Source organism: Lacerta agilis, chromosome 12 (assembly GCF_009819535.1).
Source record: "Lacerta agilis isolate rLacAgi1 chromosome 12, rLacAgi1.pri, whole genome shotgun sequence".
In the NCBI taxonomy this organism is placed as follows: domain Eukaryota; kingdom Metazoa; phylum Chordata; class Lepidosauria; order Squamata; family Lacertidae; genus Lacerta; species Lacerta agilis.
In genome coordinates this window covers 7,771,378-7,792,734 of record NC_046323.1, presented here as the reverse complement: position 1 = coordinate 7,792,734, position 21,357 = coordinate 7,771,378, and the positions used below count along the sequence as shown (strand labels likewise).

The window sequence follows — 21,357 nt, the reverse complement described above, 5'->3', positions numbered from 1 at the left end:
TGGGTCCCAGGATTCACCCCACCATGCCAGGCTCTGGCACCAGGCCAGAGGACTGTTTCATGTATTACAGGTCAGTTCTCATAGCTAAATTCTTATTGCCAGGAAGAAATTCGACAGTGCAAAACAAATTTGAAAAGCTGGGACCTCTTATTCCTGTATGCTTTTCCAGGTGGTAGCTGCTATTTGTTTCTGGTTGCGTGGTTGAAAAATAATGCAATGTGGATATATCTCATTCTTGGGAATTGGGCAGCAGGCAGGCTGCAACTCAACATCCCATAATGCTAACTCTGCAAACTTGGATGTGGTTAAAATTCAGTCCCTTTCTTTCTTGCTCCCCGCTTTTTAGTTTTTTGGGTTTTTTTTTTAAGCCACCAAGTTTCTAACATTGTTCACGTCAGTAGCTGCTGTGGATAGGGAGCGGGGAGGTGTCTTGATGGCATGGCAATATCACACCCCACATTTCATGACTGCATACTATTAGAGGAAGAACCGCCCCAGTTTCCCAAGGTTCTAGCATCCCAAAGGATATGTCAGACTTCTTTCTACCCGAGACCAACAATGGTTGGCAGGGCGGTGCAGACAGGCTGGCAATGCACACCTGGCAGCTTGATGCCGAGTGCTACTGCTTACCAGGAGAGGGATGGTCAAAATTCAGGGAGCTCTGTGTGGTGCAGCTGCTTTGGCAGGAGTGCTCTGTTGACTCCATCACTGCGCTTGCACTGAGCTCTCTGTACCTTTCCTTCTTGGAAAATGCTTGGTGCTAGGAAGCCCAGATGCACAGTGCTGCCCTGCCTGTGCCACCCTGCTGACCTCTGCTGCCTGAGACCCTTCAGAGCTGCTGCAAGCCAGAGCAGACAGTACTGGGCTAGACGATTGAAGAAGCTTATCAGAACATGAAACGAGACACAAGGCCACTGTTTTTGGCAGCGGTCGTGTGCTTTGGGTAATGTCTAGCTCTGCCTTGGGCAAATCTAGATTGGAAGGGAATGTGAAAGAGATTAATTGCCAAGGCATCTTTGCATCGGGCCCAAAGGGTTTAATCACTCAGGATCATATAAACAAAGCATGTGCCCACAGTGTTCAAAACAAGCCGGTGGGATTTTTTTTCAGGTTAATCTGGAAAGGGTGGCAACCTGTTTGATAACGCGTTTGATCACCAGAGCCGTGTCAGCAGCAGCTGTTTCCTGACTTGTCTGCAATATCAAGCCTGTTCCTTTTCCCATGCTCTGAACTCCCTTTGCCTGCTCCGCATTCAAAAGGTGGCTTTGAACTTCTGGTGCACTGCCTCAGAGCTTCAGCCATTTCAGAGTCAGCAGGAAATGTAGATAAATGGGTTCTGGGTCAAACAGACAAGCGTCTAATGCACAAGCATTCCGTCTTGCTAATGCATGCTGTTTTCTGCTGAGAGATGGGTTGGTTGTCCCAGAGCAGCAGCCACTCGAAGTTACAGAGCCTGTCGTGTTACATACACTGTACAGGTATGTATAGAACTGGCTGCTATAGCTTCTGACCCTGTGTATATGGAAGCAGCCAAATTCTGATAGTCCAGGCCTAGTTTGTCGGTCTGGTGGAGAAGAGCTCAGCAGCCCAGGGGATCCCAAAGTTTCTGAGACCCAAGCTGAATTCTTGTGAGGATTTGCTGTGATTACCCTATAAGAGAACTGAGCAGAGACTGGGGCGGTGCTGCTGGGTCCACCACACACTGGCGGAGGAAGAGGGGGGCAGTGGGAGCGCCCCGCCCCCAGCAGCGTGATCCCGGTGGGGTTCCATCACGGGTGCACCCCGCCCCAGGACGTGCGCCATGCCCCTGCGGGTGGCGCGCCAGCCCTGCCCCTGCCTGCTCTCTGTCCCCGGTGCCGCAGCATGAAGCACCGCCACTGCCATCACACTGGGCGCCGACACTAGAAGGCACCGCACAGCTTCCCAACTATAACACAGTGAGCTGAGCAGAACGGAATGGGGGGGGGAATGCCAGATTTTGGGTTTGCACAGTGCGCCACTGAAATTTCAAAGTTCAAAGCCTGCCACTGAACTGAGTAGAAGTGTTGGGGATAGATTCATAGCTAAAGGTAGGCCTTGAAAACGTGACAGTTCCTTTGCTACCACGCCTCAGTAAGTTCATTTCATGTTTTATGCTAACAAATACTTGGAAATGTAAATAACAGGAATGGACATTTTATCATGCTTGGTGGATGTGTAAAAAAGCCAAAAAAATATTGGATACAAATATATATACATTGATACGGAGAATTTTGAAGATTAACTTTCAACTGAAGCCTGAATTTTTCCTGCTGGGACTTATAGTTAGAAAAGGGTCTATGGAACTTCGTTTCAATTACAGCAGTGAGACTTTTATATGGTAGAGCATCATGCAGGACAGAAGGTCCCAGGTTCAGTCCCCAGCATCTCCCGGGGGGCTGGTACTGTCTAGCACCCTGGAGAGCTGTTGCTTCTCAGCGTTGGCAGTATTGAGCTAGATGGACCAGTTAAAATGGTTTAATGTGAATGAGCTGCTCCATTTCTCCCTTGTTCCTTCTTCTGCAAGGAAACAAGCCATTGTCTAGCTTGATGCACTGTTATATCCCAGGCGTGTGGTTTGTTCCCCCTATGCCGCGGACACATATTGGCTTCTGCTTGTGGTTTGTTTGGAGAACCTGCAGCTGGATGCGCAACAAGCAAAACCATAGCTTGTTTCCCAGCAGTAGGAGGAGTTCCTCACCTGGGTAACAAACAAGGTGGTATAGTGGTGAATTCTTACTACAAGGGGAAGAGCAAAACACCTGGGATTTCAACAGTGTGCATCAGCATGGTGAACGTTCACATTAAACCACAGTTTATTTTAACTATGGTTTAATGTGACATGCAAACCAGGCTATTACATTCTAATTGCACGATAGAATTCATGCTCTTAAAGTAATCCAAAAAGTTTAGATTATTTAAACCTGTTTCAGTCTCCTCCAATTTATCAATCTTCTCTGCGCCCCAGCACCACAGAATTTCTGAAGATGATTACTTTTCTGGTCTTCATCATGCTTGAGGAGCTCCAAATATTTATTTTATTGACTGCTGAAACTCTTCTGTTGGCAGGAGCTGGTTGTCATGGGAGCCCCGGGATCTTATTACTGGACCGGGACCATCAAAGTGCTGAATCTCACTGACAATATTTATTTCAAGCTGAATGATGAATCTGTGATAGCCAAGCGGTACACATACCTAGGTAAGTGATGTGGAGTTGCCCATTGTTACTAGTCTCAAATCTTGGTTTCCTCCAGATGTTGGGACTACAACTCCCATGAGTCTCAGCCATCACCACCATGCTGGTTGGGAGGCACCAAGCTGTGGGACACCGGTCTAAACTGTCTTGCTCAAAGTTTTTTTGTGGTAGGTATGGGAAATCTGCATGAATATAAGCCTTCTAAATGGACATTTTTTAAAAACCTAGTTGGTATCTGCATCAAATTTGAATTGATTTTATGAATATGCTCTGGTTGTCTTAAAGTGTTTGTTTATATCTTTATCTGTTTAGAAAAAATGTTTTTATATATGCAGCTGTTTCATATAAGTTTTTGTTATGTTTTAAACTGCTTTGGGGTGCCCCATGGGAAGTGATTAAGAAAGAAAGAATAGATTTGAAAAGCTAGTCTTTTGCAGGCAGAAGGGACTATGAAATGACAGCCTTACAAGGAGTTGAACCTCCTCCTCCTCCTCCTCCTCCTCCTCCTCCTCCTCCTCCTCCTTTACTTACAGACTCCACAATATATCATCTGTAGGATGGCAAATTGGGCCACATTACTGATCCCTCTTCCAAACAAACCCTTTCCCCTTAGTGTAGGCCCTTAATTTTTGTTTTAATCCTTAGCCAAGCAGTATTATTATTATTATTATTATTATTATTATTATTATTATTATTATTATTATTATTTTATTATTAATTTTATCAATAAAAGCATTTATAAACCGCAAGATCACAAAACTTAATCACAGCAGTTTACAACATTGAAAGGATAAAAGTCATACAACAAAAGCATTAAAAGATTAAAACAATTTTAAGCTCTTGTTAAAGCATACACTTTATACCTCTTCCCTGACCCCCACATCCCTTGGCATATCAGTTTAAACTGAGGGAACCCCCATTTTTGGGTGCCAAATGGAAACTGTCACTAAACAGGCATGAAAGATAGTTCCTTCAACATGAAGCAATCTGTTTCCTCCCCCTCCCCCGGCAGGTTGCTTCTCCTCCCATTGAGCATCTGTACTCTTAATTTTTATTTTGGAAACCAGGGCTTTTCCTGGCTTAAGCTCTTGTGCTTGTCACCTTCACAGCTTCTGTCGACACCTTTGCCATCGGGTCGTGGTGGAAAAAAAAGAGACATTCCGTTGCTTATTGTCACTTCCAGCGCTGCATGGTGCGCCAGCAAGTTCCTGTGCTGAAGAAGCAGACCTCTTGTTGGTTTTTTTGGGTTATTTGTAACAAGCCTGGTATATTTACACTCTATGAGAAGAAAGGGGGGGGGGGAGGGAACTTTGCTTTCATCCAGATGGCTGACCTTTTCCTTGGACCTGTTTCCTTTTCTGAATTCATTTGTCATTTCTCTCCTCCCATTCGTCCACCCAAAAAATGCTGCCCTGCTTAGGATATGCGGTGACAGCGGGTCACTTCTCTCAGCCGATGACGACGGACGTGGTTGGAGGAGCTCCTCAGGATGGAGGCGTCGGAAAGGTGTGGCTCTCGATCAAACAATGGCTCATTTAACGAACGTGGCAGCATATTCACTGTTTTGACTGAGTTCCCGGAAAAAAGGATGAACAAGGCATTTGGGGCTACAGTAATTTGGAAAGGGTTTATTGACACTGGCTTGGATCATAAAATTAGTTGCCTTAAAAGTGGTTCATGGGAGGGATGTTTTTCATTCCCACCAGACCCATGAAAAGCCTCTTTGGGGATTGGGGGCTCTTCTGAACGATATATGGTGGGAGTGTCCTAAAATTAGGTGTAGGTCTGCCGATTTTGGCTGGTTATCCCCTTCCTCAGAGGCCCCTATACACACCCCATGTTGTTTAGGAGGGTGATGGTGTTTGGGTAGGTAGGAAAGGGCAGTGTGGAGGAGGAAATGGAAAACGTTCATTCTGTGAACTTCCTTAACTTATGTTAGGATCAATGCCACTGTTATGCATTGTTGTATTGTTTATGTAACATTCCTAAAAAAAAATGTGCAAAGCATTTTTTGCAGTGTTGATCTTCCTTGGTTTTGTAATGGTCTTTTGTAAAGGACTAGCGTGGTGCTGTGGGTTAAACCACAGAGCCTAGGGCTTGCTGATCAGAAGGTCGGTGGTTCGAATCCCCATGATGGGGTGAGCTCCCATTGCTCGGTCCCTGCTCCTGCCAACGTAGCAGTTTGAAAGCATGTCAAAGTGCAAGTAGATAAATAGGTACCGCTCCAGCAGGAAGGTAAACAGCGTTTCCGTGCGCTGCTCTGGTTCACCAGAAGTGGCTTAGTCATGCTGGCCACATGACCCGGAAGCTGTACGCCGGCTCCCTAGGCCAGTAACGTGAGATGAGCGCCACAACCCCAGAGTTGGACATGACTGGACCTAATGATCAGGGGTCCCTTTACCTTTAGGGACTTGGAGGGTTGCTAATACTGAGCTGAACCAGTTCAGCGCTGACTGTCTAACCAAATGCCCTCTTCACGTGTTGCTTGTGCAAAGAGGGAACAGGTATACAAAGGGGCCATGCAGATACTCCTTGTCTTACTGTGAAATGTCTTCTCCAAACAGATTTACCTGTCACCTACTTTGATTTCTTTTAGAGGCCACTTGAAAACACCTTTACGTACAAAAGTCTATGGTGGATTTTCATAGGATATAGCTCACATTTCACTGCGGGTGGCTCTTGCTTTTTTCTGTTTGCTTTTAAAAATTGTATCCATCTTTAATAAAACTTAGGTTTTATTCTTAGTTTTTTATTGTATTTTGCTAAGCTGCCTTCAATTTTGTGGAAAGATGAGGCAAAAACTTTTCAGATTAATGAATGAAGTACCCGCAAACATGCACTCTTAGCCATATTTTGCTAATCAATAATGAGTGGATTCATATGCAATAGAATCAATTTGTTTCTTCTTCTGTTTAAAACTTCACAGGTATATATATTTCGCACTGATAGGAGGTCTGGTTCTTTAATAAAGATCTTTCAGGCTTCTGGTAAAAAGGTGGGTAATCGTTTTAATAATAACTGGTTGTTTATATTCTATGTGGAATATATCACTTTTTCTTTTAGTCCTGCAGATTAATTCTGATTACAGCTATGCTGCTCACAAGTTCTTATGTCCTGGGGCTGTAATTTTCTCTATTGTCCAATGCAGAGTTGGTCTAAGAGATGTCGCTACTTGTGGTATAGCAGCAAATGTCCCCCCCTGCCCACCTTGCAAATCTTGGTACATAATACCTAAGGTTGGTCAAGATCTCACAAGTGCCTCTTCCATTCCCTAACAGCAAAAATAAAATAAAACCATCATCAATGAAGCAACTAACAATTTGTGGTGTTTCGCGCCATGCAAAATCAGTTGCCTGAGGTGGCTGCTCCGCTCCGCCACATGGCAGGGCCGGCCCTTCACATTTTATTTTTTCTCACTGCCTATGTGGGTATCTTAATGAATTCACATGTGGTGAAATAAGACATTTGAGCGTTTGTCAGAAGTGATGGTTTGAGGTGAGAGGCAATAGCTGTGTGAGAAAATCTCGTATGTAAAATAGCCCTCAGAGATTTTGATACTGAGCCCTGTTCTGGCAAAGCCTTTGAAACAATTGAGGTGTGTGTGTGTGTGCACGCAGGGGAAGGCTTTTTATTTGTGAAATGTGTTTCTGAGGTACTAAAATCACGAGAAGGTCTAACATTTCCATGACGTCAACAACAAGGGTGCACTCTTGTGCTTTTTTCCTTCGTGTTAACAACCTTTTCCTGTTTCTTTGGGGAGGGGGGGAAATGTTAGGGTTGTTAAGCAGGCAAGTGAATATCGATCCATCCAAGAGTAGTTCACTCTGTGCCTCATTTCTGCGTTGCTTGGGTCAATGAAACCAGTAGGTTTATGGGACCACGTGGAATGCAGCTGTCCCTTTCTGTCACATGATCCTGTCATGTGATCCTTGCTGAGTTGGTAGCTGCAAGACCACTTTTGTGGGCATTTGTGATTCTGTAGCACAGCAAAGATCAGGCCAGCGACTCTCTTATCTAGTGAGCTACTACAATGGCACAGAGAGCGCTTGAATCCTGCTGCTGGATTCTTCACTGCTAGAGACTCTTAGTTCCTTAACAGGAAATTGGAAACCATGTGCCAGATGTGAATATCAAAAAGTCACGGTTCTCACAGTAACACCAGGTCACCAACTCTGCGCAATAATGTTGCAGTTGGGCAAACAAAATCCCTTTCCCGCTTGAAGTTGCTTACATCCACTGTGACATATTGCTCAGGTATTCGCTGCCTAGATTTTTTATTAGTATAAAAAACTGCAGTGCTTAATGAAAGCCTTGTAAACGAAGAACCCACAAAGGGAGCGAAATGCTAAATGTTTGACCTTAACCCTGCAAAAGCAACCAGATTGGAGATCAGAGCTGATGGCTTGCACTTTCTCTCATCTTTCTGCAGTGACTTGCAAACAGTGCTTGCGATCTTTTCTGTATTTGAGAAGTCGGTGTCGACTCTGTAGTGATAGGTGTGGCTGTTGCTGCACGGCTGATGTCACCATTGGCTGGAACCTTTGGCTCATCTTGGCCAAAGACAAGTTGAGTGACCAAATTAAGGAGTGGGGGTGGAGGGCGGGAAGGAAACAAAACTTTTCAGCCAATCAAGAGCAAGTGATGAGGTGAGAGTAATAATGCTAGTGGTAAAGTAAAGGTCATCGGATGTGCTTGCAATCTGGCACTGGATGAATTACACACAGTCCCAGATTCACAATGGGTGAATAAAGACAAAAGGTCAGGAAGTCAGGAAGAAATGGAACCATTTCAGGCAGAATCGTATTAGGACTGCCACATGGAAACTCCACTGAATGTGACAGTTCACCCTGTTTTGTGGAGCACCTCTGTACTTGTGCCAGCTGCCACCAAAAATATGCGAGATTGGCATGGAAATTATCCGTGTAATGGAGCCATTCTGCATGGTGTGGAGTCTTCAGTCCTAGGGATGCAGCGTGCAAACTTCATGACAGACGCCTTGCAAACATTGGCCACCACAGCATATTTGTCTGCCATCTTGATCCTTTTTCATTAAACATACTGCAAAGACATTCCTTGAGTGGCTGGTTCTAGAGCTTGTTCGGATCATAGTTTTCAACCCTGCTTACTCAACACAGCAGCTAAATATTCCTAGGCTTGATACACATTCCTTAAAAATCACATTGAAGTTAACATGAGTTTACTTTTCAGTCTTTTTTTTGTTTTTGTCTGTTAAACCAATCTTGTGAATGCCTTGAGCACATGCCTGACCTTTCCAGAAAGGATGATGTAAATGAGAATCTGCATGTTTGCTGGCATATTCACAAAACTATCATTATCGCTTGAAAGAGCCCGTGTGTGTTTCAAGTAATGATTTTTGGCATGCAGCAGCAACTTGTTAAAAAGTATAATTTTAATTCCTTTAATAATAAAAAAAAATGAATGAATGAATGAAAAGCTGACATGACCCAGTTGCCCAGAGACTTCCTAGAGCTGCTGTGGTGTGAGAGATAAAGTAGCAAGTTGCTATTTCAATTACAAACAACGAAAAGCATAAATGATTTCCTCCTGTGTGTGGGCAGATACTGAATGCTTTGTTGTGACTCGGCTTGGTTGCAGATGGGCTCTTACTTTGGCTCCTCCTTATGTGCAGTTGATCTGAATTCTGACGGCCTTTCGGACCTCCTGGTGGGAGCACCCATGTTTTCCGAGATCCGGGATGAGGGTCAAGTCACCGTCTACCTCAGCAGAGGAAATGTGAGTACAAAAAGGAGTGGAGCAAAATGTCCTGGGGAAATCCTTTAACACTAATCTCAGATCAGCTGCACCGTATCATGCAAGTTCTGCTTTAAGGCACTGAGCAGAGGTGGGTGCTGTTTCGGCTCCTGAATAGAAATGGCCAAACAGTCCTAGCAAAAAAGTAAGGATTCACTTGTTTTTCATAATTTGTTGGGATGTCCAAAATCCAGTTGATATCTAATTCCATTCCTGAAGAGCTGCCACATTAGCTTGATATTTCAAAAAACAGTAAAGTCCTGTAACCCCTTAAGAATAAGAATAAATAAGAATAAATGCTTCTTCACAGGTTAGGCTCACTTCTTCCATTGCATAAATCATTATAAACATTGTGGTTCATTTTTCAGTACTTTTATCAAGCATTTTCATTGGCAAATACCTAAAAGGAGCTTGTAAATGTAGCATAAAGGTAAAGGGACCCCTGACCGTTAGGTCCAGTCGCGGACGACTCTGGGGTTGCGGCGCTCATCTCGCGTTACTGGCCGAGGGAGCCGGCGTACAGCTTCCGGGTCATGTGGCCAGCATGACAAAGCCACTTCTGCCGAACCAGAGCAGCGCACGGAAACGCCGTTTACCTTCCCGCCGGAGCAGTACCTATTTATCTACTTGCACTTTGACATGCTTTCGAACTGCTAGGTTGGCAGGAGCAGGGACCGAGCAATGGGAGCTCACCCCATCGCAGGGATTCAAACCGCTGACCTTCTGATCAGCAAGCCCTAGGCTCAGTGGTTTAGACCACAGCGCCACCTGCGTCCCTAGAAATGCAGCATAGCCCAGCATAAAAAAACCCAGCAATATGACAATTGCAAGGAGCACACTATGGCAACAGCATAAAACTCACAGTCTGAAAATACCCAAGAAGAAGAAGAAGAAGAAGAAGAAGAAGAAGTGTTTGGATTTGATATCTCGCTTTTCACTATCTGAAGGAGTCTCAAAGCGGCTAACAATCTCCTTTCCCTTCCTCCCCCACAACAAACACTCTGTGAAGTGAGTGGGGCTGAGAGACGTCAAAGAAGTGTGACACCCCAAGGTCACCCAGCAGCTGCATGTGGAGGAGCGGAGACACGAACGCAGTTCCCCAGATTACAAGTCTACCACTCTTAACCACTACACCACACTGGCTCAGGGAAATGCTTATGTGTTTACTGCTTGCAAAAAAGCAAACAGTGATGGCTGTAGACAGGCTGCCTCTGAGAGGGCATTCCATAATTTTGGCACCACAATAGAAAGGCACCGTCCTTTGTGTTCACTGGCCAAGCCTCTAATGGCGGAGGCATATGGAGCTGTTTGGAGAGGCGGGTTGAGGTGGGCATCTAGAATTTAGATTGGGATAGAAGCTTGGGGACTCCCTTAGTTTTATACAGAAGGACTCAAAGCCTAAGAGTACACAGGAAACAGCAATGTCACAATTCTGTGCTCAGCTCTGATTAATGTAGAATCCTATCAGAGTAGGTCTGTTCCTTTCCCACTGTCAGGGATCCTGCAACTTGAACCAACAAATTTATTACAGCATAGGTTTTCATGGATCGGGGTCCCCTTCATTAGATGGTGTGCGATGAGAGCAAGGCTCCTGTGATTACAGGCAGTTGTTATTTATTAAATTGGTATACCACCCTTCATCCATAGATCTCAGGGCGGTTCACGGCATAAAAATGATTTGCCAACCTTCTTGTTAGGAGTCTTCTGCATTTGCTTGGTCAGCTGAGCGGTATGTTCTGCTTGCTGTATTCCAGGATCCAGTTTTTCTCCTAAAGTCACTAACTTCAGGGCCCTTGAATTGGGTATCATGTACTCCAGGTCTATAGTTGCTTGTGTCCAAACCAGGACATGACACCCATTACAGCTGAGGTTTACAGAATGCACCCGAGTAGCAGCCACTGTTGATATATAGAACCTGCATAGTAGAAGAAATAGCATTCATTTCACTTCACTGTATATACTGTGAAACCAGCACCAAATTAATTCACCTTCCCTTTCTGCTGAAGTATGGTGACTCTTAAGACCAGCCTTTGCATTCTCTGGGAGAAAGAAGCATGATTTTGTTTTTAAATGTGTAACTGAAGGTAAGTTTTGAGAGTTGAAGCCATATGAAAAGCAGCTGCAAGAACTGACTTTCATTTTGATTGCGTTGAAAACCCTATACAGTGTTGGTGTTCCTAGGAAAAGAAACCACTGGACTCTTGGTTGCAAAATTGCCCATTGCACAACCACCGTGACCCAACAGTAGCCTAGGGAAATAATCAACATAAGCTTCCTGTACTCTGAAATGACCGCGACTTGTTTGGAAGGAACACGAGCCACATGGGCTCTCTCAGAGACACTTTTGTTTATGAAAAATGTCTCCTTTCCCCCTAAATAAATGCTATTGGCGCTCTCCTTTCTTGCAATTCGACTCACAAACCATGGCTACTTAGGTCAATCAAGGCCAAACAGTCACAATGGCATGATGTAACTTTGTGCCTTTCTTCGGATAGTTGAATAGGTATAGTGCAAAAATGAAGATTTAGAATTAGAGCACCAGAAATGCAACGCCCTCCAGAATGTCGTAAATGGAGAGACCCTTTTGGATTGGATAAAATAGTCTTGACGAAAGTCCAACTAGAAGCACTGGGTTTTAGAGATCCTTGTTTCAATCACAACATTCCATTCCTGTTTGGATCACAAAATTCTAGTTGTCTGGAACTTCCAGTCTTATCTGAAGAAGTGTGCATGCACACGGAAGCTCATACCAAGAACAAACTTAGTTGGTCTCTAAGGTGCTACTGCCCAGGAAGGGCAGATCCTGAAGTTGAGGCTCCAGTACTTTGGCCACCTCATGAGAAGAGAAGACTCCCTGGAAAAGACCCCGATGTTGGGAAAGATGGAGGGCACAAGGAGAAGGGGACGGCAGAGGATGAGATGGTTGGACAGTGTTCTCGAAGCGACTGGCATGAGTTTGGCCAAACTGCGGGAGGCAGTGGAGGATAGGGGTGCCTGGCGTGCTCTGGTCCATGGGGTCACGAAGAGCCGGACACGACTGAACGACTGAACAACAACAACAACAACAACAAGGTGCTACTGGAAGGAATTTTTATTTTATTTTATTTTGTTTTGTTTTGACTATGGCAGACCAACACGGCTACCTACCTGTTGCAGACTTCACTCTCTCATCTACAAATTATCTACAAATTATACTCAACCTTAGTGTTTCCCCTTTTTAAAACCTATTGTTAATTTCACCAGCATTCCACCTTTCCTCACAGGAGTTTAGGGTGTGGAGTACAGTGAGATGTCTCCTTTTCATCTTGACGACAATCTTCTGTAACAGGACTGGATGAGAGAATGTCCAAGGCAATCAAGCACCCTTCGTGTTTGAGCAGGGATTTGAATCCACATCTTCTCACTGTAGTTGTGAGGCACATAGTCAGGAAGCAAGGTGACAGAGAACACTCAAGAAAACTGGGGTGCTCACAATAATGAATCGAAATATTATCTTCTGGGTTCTGTGAATCCTGAAAAATATTTCGCGTTACTAGTCCCTAATGCCCATCTCTAAACATGTATTTACTAGTAATTTCCCTGTGAGGCTTTATTGAAATGAATCTTATTAGGAAGTGTGTTCTAGATTTGCCAATGTGTTATGAATGCGAGGGCCACTCGTGTTGATTCTGATTTGCCACAGTCCAAATTACTTTCACTCACTCCGCATGTTCCATAGCAAAGTCACTTTGCACATAAGCATTATTGTACCACATGTGGAGCCTCAGGGCAAGCCTCATGAAACTGTACCTTGCGCTCAGTGCAGAAGAAAAGAAAAACACAATAAAACTTTGCTTTCACCTCATTGTTTTTGTTACAGATTCATTATATAGGATTTTCTTTATGCCAGCAGCTTTCTGAAGACCTCCCAAAAGATTTGGTTGCAATTTCCAGAAACCAGTCCTTACCTATTCACGAAAAACATGGGAAAGACCCCTTGAGATAGACACGGAGCTGGGTTTAAACAACGGTGTTTGGTTTCCTTATGGAAATAACTCTCCTGCAGCTGAAGTGTAGGGTCGATGGCAGAAATGGACATAAAAGCATGAAAAACATACCAGCATTTTTGTGGGAGCTTTGTTAGGGTTTAAAAAAGAATAATTATTCTTGTTCTTTTTGGTCACTCTCTTATATCTACATTATAATGTTGTCAGCCTATTCCTATGTAAAGTGGTTTCTTCGTCTTTTAAGATTCTTTTGCTTTGCTGCACCCCAAAATAACAGACTCCAAAGCATGGCATTCCCCCCCTATGTTTCATACAGTAGGGAACAACCCTTCTAAGACAACACTTGCTAGCTCCATTTTTATAAGTACTTTGTTAAGAACGATTTAAAACCTGTTGGCTGATTACCTGGAAGCATTTTTTTTAGGCAATCGAAATGTTTTAACGAATTATTCCAACAGATTAATTTACTTAAGTGCTGCAGACCTCATTATTATCACATGGGAGTTTTGCTGCACAGACTGAATCTATGCTATTACAATAGTTCTTCTTGGCCGTTCCTTGGAACGGAAGAGAATTAACCTCACCGGCTTAGTTGTTCAATTGTTTGGAACTTTTGCACCTGTCTCGAGTGCACGATTTTACTTATCTAAGATTTCTTTTTGAAATATTATAGTTGGCCACTAATCGGTCTTTGCTCTGTCATCCTGGCTAGCCGCTTCCTTTTCAGAAGCAATTAAGTGCCTTTTCAATTTACAGCATTTCCTTTATATAATGCCCAGGTTTAGCGTTGCCAACTTGAAATTTGGTTAGGACATGCTCCAGATGCTTCCTGAGTAACATGTGCATTGAGCATGCTCTAGCAAAGAGGCCCTGCATCTCTCAGCACTTCCTCTGTTTTTCTTAGCCTGTCCTATTTCCTGTTTGCTAGGGAGTCATGGAAGAGCAGCTTGTTCTGAATGGTGACAATGCCTACAACGCACACTTTGGGGAAAGCATTGCCTCCCTGGGAGATATGGATGAGGATGGATTCCCAGGTCAGTGTGTTTTCTTCTGCACGTGGGCTCTGGGCTGGTGCTGGGTCTCTCTGGAGCACTCTGAACTGAGGCAGGGACCTGCTATGGACTGCTTCAGAAATGTGTATGCTTCAAACCCGTCCCACCCAGATAATTCTTCATCTTTGAAGGCACTGGCGTAGGAAAGGCGGGGCGTAGGGGGCGGGGCGTCCCGGGCAGCGGGATCCCGATAGGGTTCCATCTCGGTGCGCCCCGCCCCCAGAACGCGTGCCAGCCCCGCCCCTGCCTGCTTCCCGCCCCCGGTGCCAGAGAATGAAGCTCCACCACTGTTTGAAGGCACACTTTCTCCCCCAGAGAGGTTTTTTTTTGTGTGGCTGACAGATCTAGCTTCTAATCCAAGCAAGTGATTTTACCAGGGCTCCCCAGTTATGGTGCTCCATGGAAGGGATGTTGAAGCAATGTATATTACCTCCTTCTTGTCAGTTCTCTGATCTTTCCTAGTTCTGCTAGAGTTGCCTGTCTGGTATCTGCAAGGAAGTGTGAGAAGTTACTATTTTAGGGTGCCATTGTATCTGTGGGTCAAATTTATTCCAACAGGAAAACACTTTCCCTCTGTGTTATTCTCACTGCCAATGCAATGGCAAGTAAACTACATTTGTTTCACGCTGGATTTTCCATACTCTGTTGCTGAATTTACTTGTTGTTGTTCAGAGTGTAGCTGAAGTTACTGGCAGTAGAAATTGGAGTTCTTGGTAATACCCAGAAGTCAAAAATTAAAGAATCCAAGAAATCTGGCCAGGCGGGAGATCAATTTTAAAGTCTTCAAACAGTTTTATTAATATAGAAGCAAATTCCAGTCGAAATAAATTCCAGGACAAGGCCCTGTTTCGCTAATTCTTCCTCAGCTGGAATGTTAAGAAATCCTACGTTAGAAATAAATATTATAATACTTTTAAGTACTTATGTACATTATACCCTTTCATGAAACCATTAGTTATGCAGTTTATACCAAACTAAATCCATAATTTACACAGTATATAACTAACAAAGACAGCTCACCTAGATTTTCATGGTCAAGGTGTACCAATTCTCGGTATGCCTAACTTACTCACACTGTTTGTAGTATTTAAAGGAAAAGCAAGGCGTGGTCCATTTAGTGATTCAAAGAGCAGTACTGCATCTATAGATGCTGAATCATGCAGTATAAGTTTAAAGATACAGTACCAAGGTATAGTTTAAAGATGCACTACAATATAGAACCAATCATAAGAAGTTATTGGCAGAGCAAACTATCCCTGTTCAAAAGAATACCTACCAGTCAGCCTTAATAAACAAAGGGCACTTGCTGTTGGAAAGAAAGGTCACTTGTCAACATTTTTATACTCCCAATTACAGTAACACACCAGAATGAAAACAGTTCTAGAAAAATAACACTGAGTTCCACAAAATCCAGTTAAAATTTGCCCTTGCTGGTTTTAAGTTGGTTTCTGCTAATTAATTAACTAAAACGAGTTGGTTTATCTGTGAACTAAAGGTTGCAGCTCTAATTATAAGCAAATTTGGAAAGTGTTGATGTTCCAGCATTATTATTATTATTGTCATTAATTAAATTTATTAGCTTCCCTTCATCCCGAGGCCTCAGAGTGGGTTACAAAAATTTAAAATCCAACATTAAAAACAATTTGAAGCAACTTACAACTTACTTAAAACAGCAGTGCCGTAATTCATCTGGATATAATGTCATTTGGGGGGGGGGGCTTGGCCTAGACACATTTCCTGCCACCCCTCTTTGTTGCTTTCTTTCAAACTCCTCTCAGTGCTTTAGAGTTGAGCAATCCATCCCAACTTGCATCATATCAAGGCTTTAGAAAGCTGGCATTTTGAGTGGATTTTTCAATGGATCTGCCATGGAGTGGCTTCATGGTGGGTGGCTTGTGTTCTGTGTGCCAATGGTGGCTTCATGTACAATGCCAGATCTTTCCCTTGAGATACATAAAGCATGCAAAGGCTTGCCGTGAATCCCCTTGTGCGTGGCTGGTATTATTTGTGGAACCCAAACAGATGTTTCTTATTAGAAGCAATGTAAATATACATTTTGAGGGTTTTATTTTTAAAATCAGCTCATTAAACGGGGCAACTTTTTTCTTACAAGCCAGGGAGCTGCTGATTGAGTGGCTTTCATCTTTATGATGAAGATGATTTGTTGTGGCAAGAGTCTTAAAAAATAAAAATTGAAAGGGGCTCTTTCCCATTTTCACTGTCTCACATTGTCTTACCTAGATGTTGCCATTGGTGCTCCTAAAGAAGATGACTACGTTGGATCAGTCTATATCTACCATGGATCCATGGGGGGCATCATACCTCAATATTCTATGGTAAGCGTTGGGCAAGTGACACCATAGGTTATGTAGAAACATGGCAGGATATATAAGGGGAGTTGGGGTAGATATAAATGCCACTGGGTGTTGTTATTGTTGTTTAGTCGTTTAGGCGTGACCCCATGGACCAGAGCACACCAGGCACTCCTGTCTTCCACTGCCTCCCGCAGTTTGGTCAAAACTCATGTTGGTAGCTTTAAGAACACTGTCCAACCATCTCGTCCTCTGTCATCCCCTTCTCCTTGTGCCCTCAATCTTTCACAACATCAGGGTCTTTCCCAGGGAGTCTTCTCTTCTCATGAGGTGGCCAAAATATTGGAGCCTCAGCTTCAGGATCTGTCCTTCCAGTGAGCACTCAGGGCTGATTTCCTTCAGAATGGATAGGTTTGATCTTCTTGCAGTCCATGGGACTCTCAAGAGTCTCCTCCAGCACCATAATTCAAAAGCATCAATTCTTTGGCGATCAGCCACTGGATAGACAACAACTATATAATGTGGGGCTGAGTTCTTGCATGGTTAATGTGACAAAAAGGCCTTAAGTAATATCATTTGATGGTCCACACAGCACAGGTCTGTGCCCAAGGTACTTTTGCTTAGGTAGGCTGCTGCCATTAGCATTGTCACAAAAGGGTACATCATCACAGCGACTGTGCTCTGCAATGACTCATCATGTTGTAATTTTAGCTAGCAGCTTGAAGTCTAGCTCCATAAGTGCAGTGTGTGTGTGTGTGTGTGTGTGTGAGAGAGAGAGAGAGAGAGAGAGAGAGAGAGGATGCTTGAGAAATAGAAGCTGTCCTGTGGGGTTCATCACACCACCTAATAGAAGCTGTCCTGTGGGGTTCATCACACCACCTATCGCTCCCCTCAGAGAATAGACACCCTAAAGATGGCCATGTGATTATCTTATTCGGATGATTCTACCCCTCCTCCCCACACTGTTGTTTTTGAGGAACAAGTGAATGCACAAATGTGGTCCTTACATGCTTGGACATGTGTGTGGTGGTGATTTCATGCCATACTTCACTTCGGTATCTGTTGGGGCAGATTGGAATGCATCCATTCCATCGCCATGGGAAGAAATTTGATGGCTTAATGTTTTTTTATTAATATTTTTATTTTTTAAATATTATTAATGTGAGGCAGGAGGCAGAAGATGTCATTTCCATGCCACCAATGTTTGTTGAGTATCGGGGCTGGGCACACATTGTGGGTGGAAAAACAAGAGGCATTACAACGAAAATCACAGAGATAGTGAAATATCTGAAAATAATGTAAATACAGGCATGTTTCTGCGCATGCGCAGGGTGCACAGAGTGCTTCTGCGCATGCACGTGCTGTGAAACCTGGAACTATATACTTCTGGGTTTGCCGTGGCCATAACCCAAAGATTCCGTATCCAGAGGGATACATAAGTAGAGGTACGACTGTAATACATTGTGGGGAATGAGTCTATGTCAAGGGTTCAGGTTCAGGGAATTTATCCAGCACAAATTTTAGTTGGCTTGAAACTAGTTGATAGTGATAAGGATGGTTTGTTAGAGCTCTCTGGACCCTTTGATGAACTATATTTCCCTCTTCCTTGGTTGTTAGCCAGGGCAATTGTGCAGGTTCTAAATTCGATAAGGTTACAGTTGTAGATGTGCTCTTAAAAACACTTTCCCAGGGATCAGGAGGACAGCTATGGGTTTTCCTGCCTAAACAGCAGAACAAAATTAGGAAGGATGTTTCCCCTTAAAGTGTTTGTGGGACTGTATTCCAATCAGGGTGGATTTGATTTAAATCAAACCGATTTAAATCACGATTTAAATCACTAGTCAGTAAGGCTCAGGGCCGATTTAAATTTTTAAAAATCTGATTTAAATTTAAAAAATCCGAATTAAATAAAAAAATCCGATTTAAATCGGATTTTTTTTATTTAAATTGGCCCTGAGCCTTACTGACTAGTGATTTAAATCGTGATTTAAATCGGTTTGATTTAAATCAAATCCACCCTGATTCCAATAAGAAAAATATAAATGCTTCTTCAAATGCACCTAATCTGCAAGCTACTTAACATCAGGCTTTTTCTAATATTCTTAATAAAATTGTTTTTTAAAAAAATAAAATAAACTAAAAACAGACAAGCACTAGGCACCTTCTATTGACTTCAGTGGAGTCAATCAGCAGAGAATTAATAATGTACTGTGTATTTCAAAGATTTAGTCAGTCCTACCTCCTGCAATGATTTAGAACGCTTTAGTACAAATGCATCCGTAGATCATAGACTGAGTTTTTTGTTCTAGTCTGGATAGTGGCAAGTTTTTGCTTTTTCAAAGACAAGAAGAAACCAGGCTTGTTTTTTCAACTTTCAGCTGTTTTAAAGTTCTGGTCTAAATATTTTGTTTTGTTGCTGGGCGGGAGCTGGTGCAGGATGCTAAGTCAGAGTTTCAGTGGTTGCATTTGAGATGCTTAGAGCAGGCTGTGAGTGATTAGTTCCGCCGTTTGCTGACTTTTTTAAAGTACGCATTAACTTTTTAATAAAGAAAATGCAAACGAAATCATTTTTTATGATAATTTTTATAAGTGATAATTTGTGGCATGTGAATGACAGTGAAAAGATGGGAGATTACTGAACAGACTGAAATGCAAAATGGCATTTTGGTTGAGGATGTCCAGATTTGGACTGATAGATGTTATTTCTTAATTTTTACATATTTGAGGTAATATAGGCATTTCAGAAGGAGACAGCTTAATCATAGAAAACAGTGAAGTTGAATGCTGTCTCTGACCAGATTAGTCTTCAGCTTTTGTGATCTTCTTCAGGAAGTGCTCTTGCCAGCTACTTTCCATTACTTTTCCTTGTGTTCAGTGTCTCTCTCTCTCTCTGCCATGTTTTAGTGCTATGCTTTGTCCTCAAGGAAGAGGGCTGAAGGTCATTTGGCTACAAATCCATCAAGCTGTTTCATATGTTTAATTTGTAGTGTCTGTCTACCTGGCCTCTATTTGAACCAGTAACCTTGGGGTGAAAGGCTTTGTGTCCTATTGCTGGAACTCTGAACCATCCAGATGCTGTGTATTAAAACACACACACACACACACACACACACACACACACACACAATCTATGTTAGAAGAAAGGACCATTTGTTTACAGTGAGATACTCCTACCCCTCCCATCTCATTTTGAATGCCTGATTTTTACCTCTGCTGCAGCAAGATTTGGATACAGATGAAGCACTTTTAATTGGTTTGCAGATAAATGTGTATGCTAGATAAATATTATCAGGCTAGGTTTCAGGGCCTTCGGTTCTGTCCGCAGCTCTCAAAGCTGTGTCGCATTATACTGCAATCTTTATACCCTAATAGCCTGCAGATGTCTGTGGGATATGCATAGCCCTGGTTTGCCACCCTAACAGGGACCCCCCACAAAAACCTAGCCACATTCTCTTGTGTAAATGTAATTTGAGGAGTTCAGCTGCTTTCAGTTGCCTTAGTGTTATCAGGTCCAAGAGTGGGAAAGTTTTCTTCATTACTTTTTTTAAGAGAAGAAGTTTTGGAGTGCTTTCCTTTCCTTTAAGCTTTAGATATTTGTTGTTTTCTATTAATTTCCCAGCTGACAGTTGGTCAATATCACCACCCATTTTATTTCTTTTTCTAACCCATTAAGAGCACGTCCACCTGGGAGCTTTGCATCCAGCCAGAGTGATGCTTTAGCACTAAAGTGAAAGTGCAGGACAATAATCGCACCCCCTTCTCCAAAACGGAGGTGCCGTGTTCAGTGGGGTATTTTGCAGTGTTTTCCTGCATGGTCTGTGCTAAGGCCTCTATGAACATCTATCCATCTGTTAAATGGGCTAGCAGAGAGTCAATTGACAACTGCCTTATGGGTATTGGACCAATAGTACTGTTAGGGATTGGAGACCTTGCTCTGAGTTGAAAGCATATTAAGAGATCTCACAAATCACCCACTCAAAGCAGGAATCTGGTGTTCTTTCCTCTCAATATTGCTCTGTTGAAACTCACTGAGAGAGTCACTAGTGCACATTATACTTCTGGGGGGGGCGGATAGTGGTGAATTCTCACACAGGTGGTTCAGAAGAATGAACAAGCTAAGGAGCATGTGGATAGAGCCTCTTTTTCTTAAAAAATACCCAGTGTCATTGCTTACGTGTTGCCTCAAACAGAATGGCCTTGAACAGAGGAGGTGTAACGTTGGTGAATTAGATCCAGTGTGTGAGAATTCAAAAGAGCTGGAAAACCTTGCATGTCCCTTTTTATTTTACAGTATTTCCCTCGGTTAACAGTGAGACCTCAATCAACGTGTGGTTCCCAGCTCATGCATTCCAATTCCATGAAAATCATTGAGACTTGCCATTGAATCCAACGGATTTTAAGCAACTTCGGTGCTATGTTTTTTCTTGGTTCCACTGATTCCGGTTCTGTGTTGTCTATTGCAGAGGATACCTGGGAGGAGAGTAAGCCCAACGTTACAGATGTTTGGCCAGTCCATTTCTGGAGGAGTTGACATGGATGGAAATGGCTATCCAGGTAGGTTTGTAATACTGGTAAAGAAGAAGAATACAAACAAACAGATGAAATGGAATGGAATGGAAGAATGGATAATACGAATGAAAAGATCATAGGAATAGAAAAAAATGAAGGGGAGAATTTTCATATCGCTAACTAAGCCTAACTTACCTCACAGGATTGTTGTGATATAATATGGAGGGGGGGGGAACAATGTATACCATCTTGAGTACCTTGGAGGAAAGATGGGAAATAAAAGGAAGGAAGGACCAATTTTGTGTATACACCCAATTCCCTTTTGTTTCCTTTTTAAAAAAATATCCACATGTTTCAGAGTATTTATTTATTTATTTGTAGTTGGACTAAATTATTTCCTTTGGAACAGATCTGAGCAGCAGTAAATAATCCCTTCCCCCTGATCACGCCACCTTTTAGGAAGAGGATGATAAATCTCAACTAATGTGAAGTTAAAAAGACCAATGACTATG

The 21,357-nt window shown here is 43.0% G+C and overlaps 1 protein-coding gene across 2 annotated transcripts in view; it reads left to right on the top strand.

The window, feature by feature from the left end:
• Window positions 1-21,357, top strand: part of ITGA9 (integrin subunit alpha 9) — a 212,925-nt gene that overhangs the window by 33,404 nt on the left and 158,164 nt on the right. For both annotated transcript variants that reach the window (XM_033164920.1, XM_033164921.1), the window contains exons 6-12: window positions 3,088-3,217; window positions 4,635-4,720; window positions 6,141-6,209; window positions 8,831-8,968; window positions 13,901-14,006; window positions 16,266-16,360; window positions 20,800-20,890. In XM_033164920.1, coding sequence (XP_033020811.1) covers window positions 3,088-3,217; window positions 4,635-4,720; window positions 6,141-6,209; window positions 8,831-8,968; window positions 13,901-14,006; window positions 16,266-16,360; window positions 20,800-20,890 — 715 coding nt within the window. The remainder of the gene's footprint in view (window positions 1-3,087; window positions 3,218-4,634; window positions 4,721-6,140; window positions 6,210-8,830; window positions 8,969-13,900; window positions 14,007-16,265; window positions 16,361-20,799; window positions 20,891-21,357) is intronic.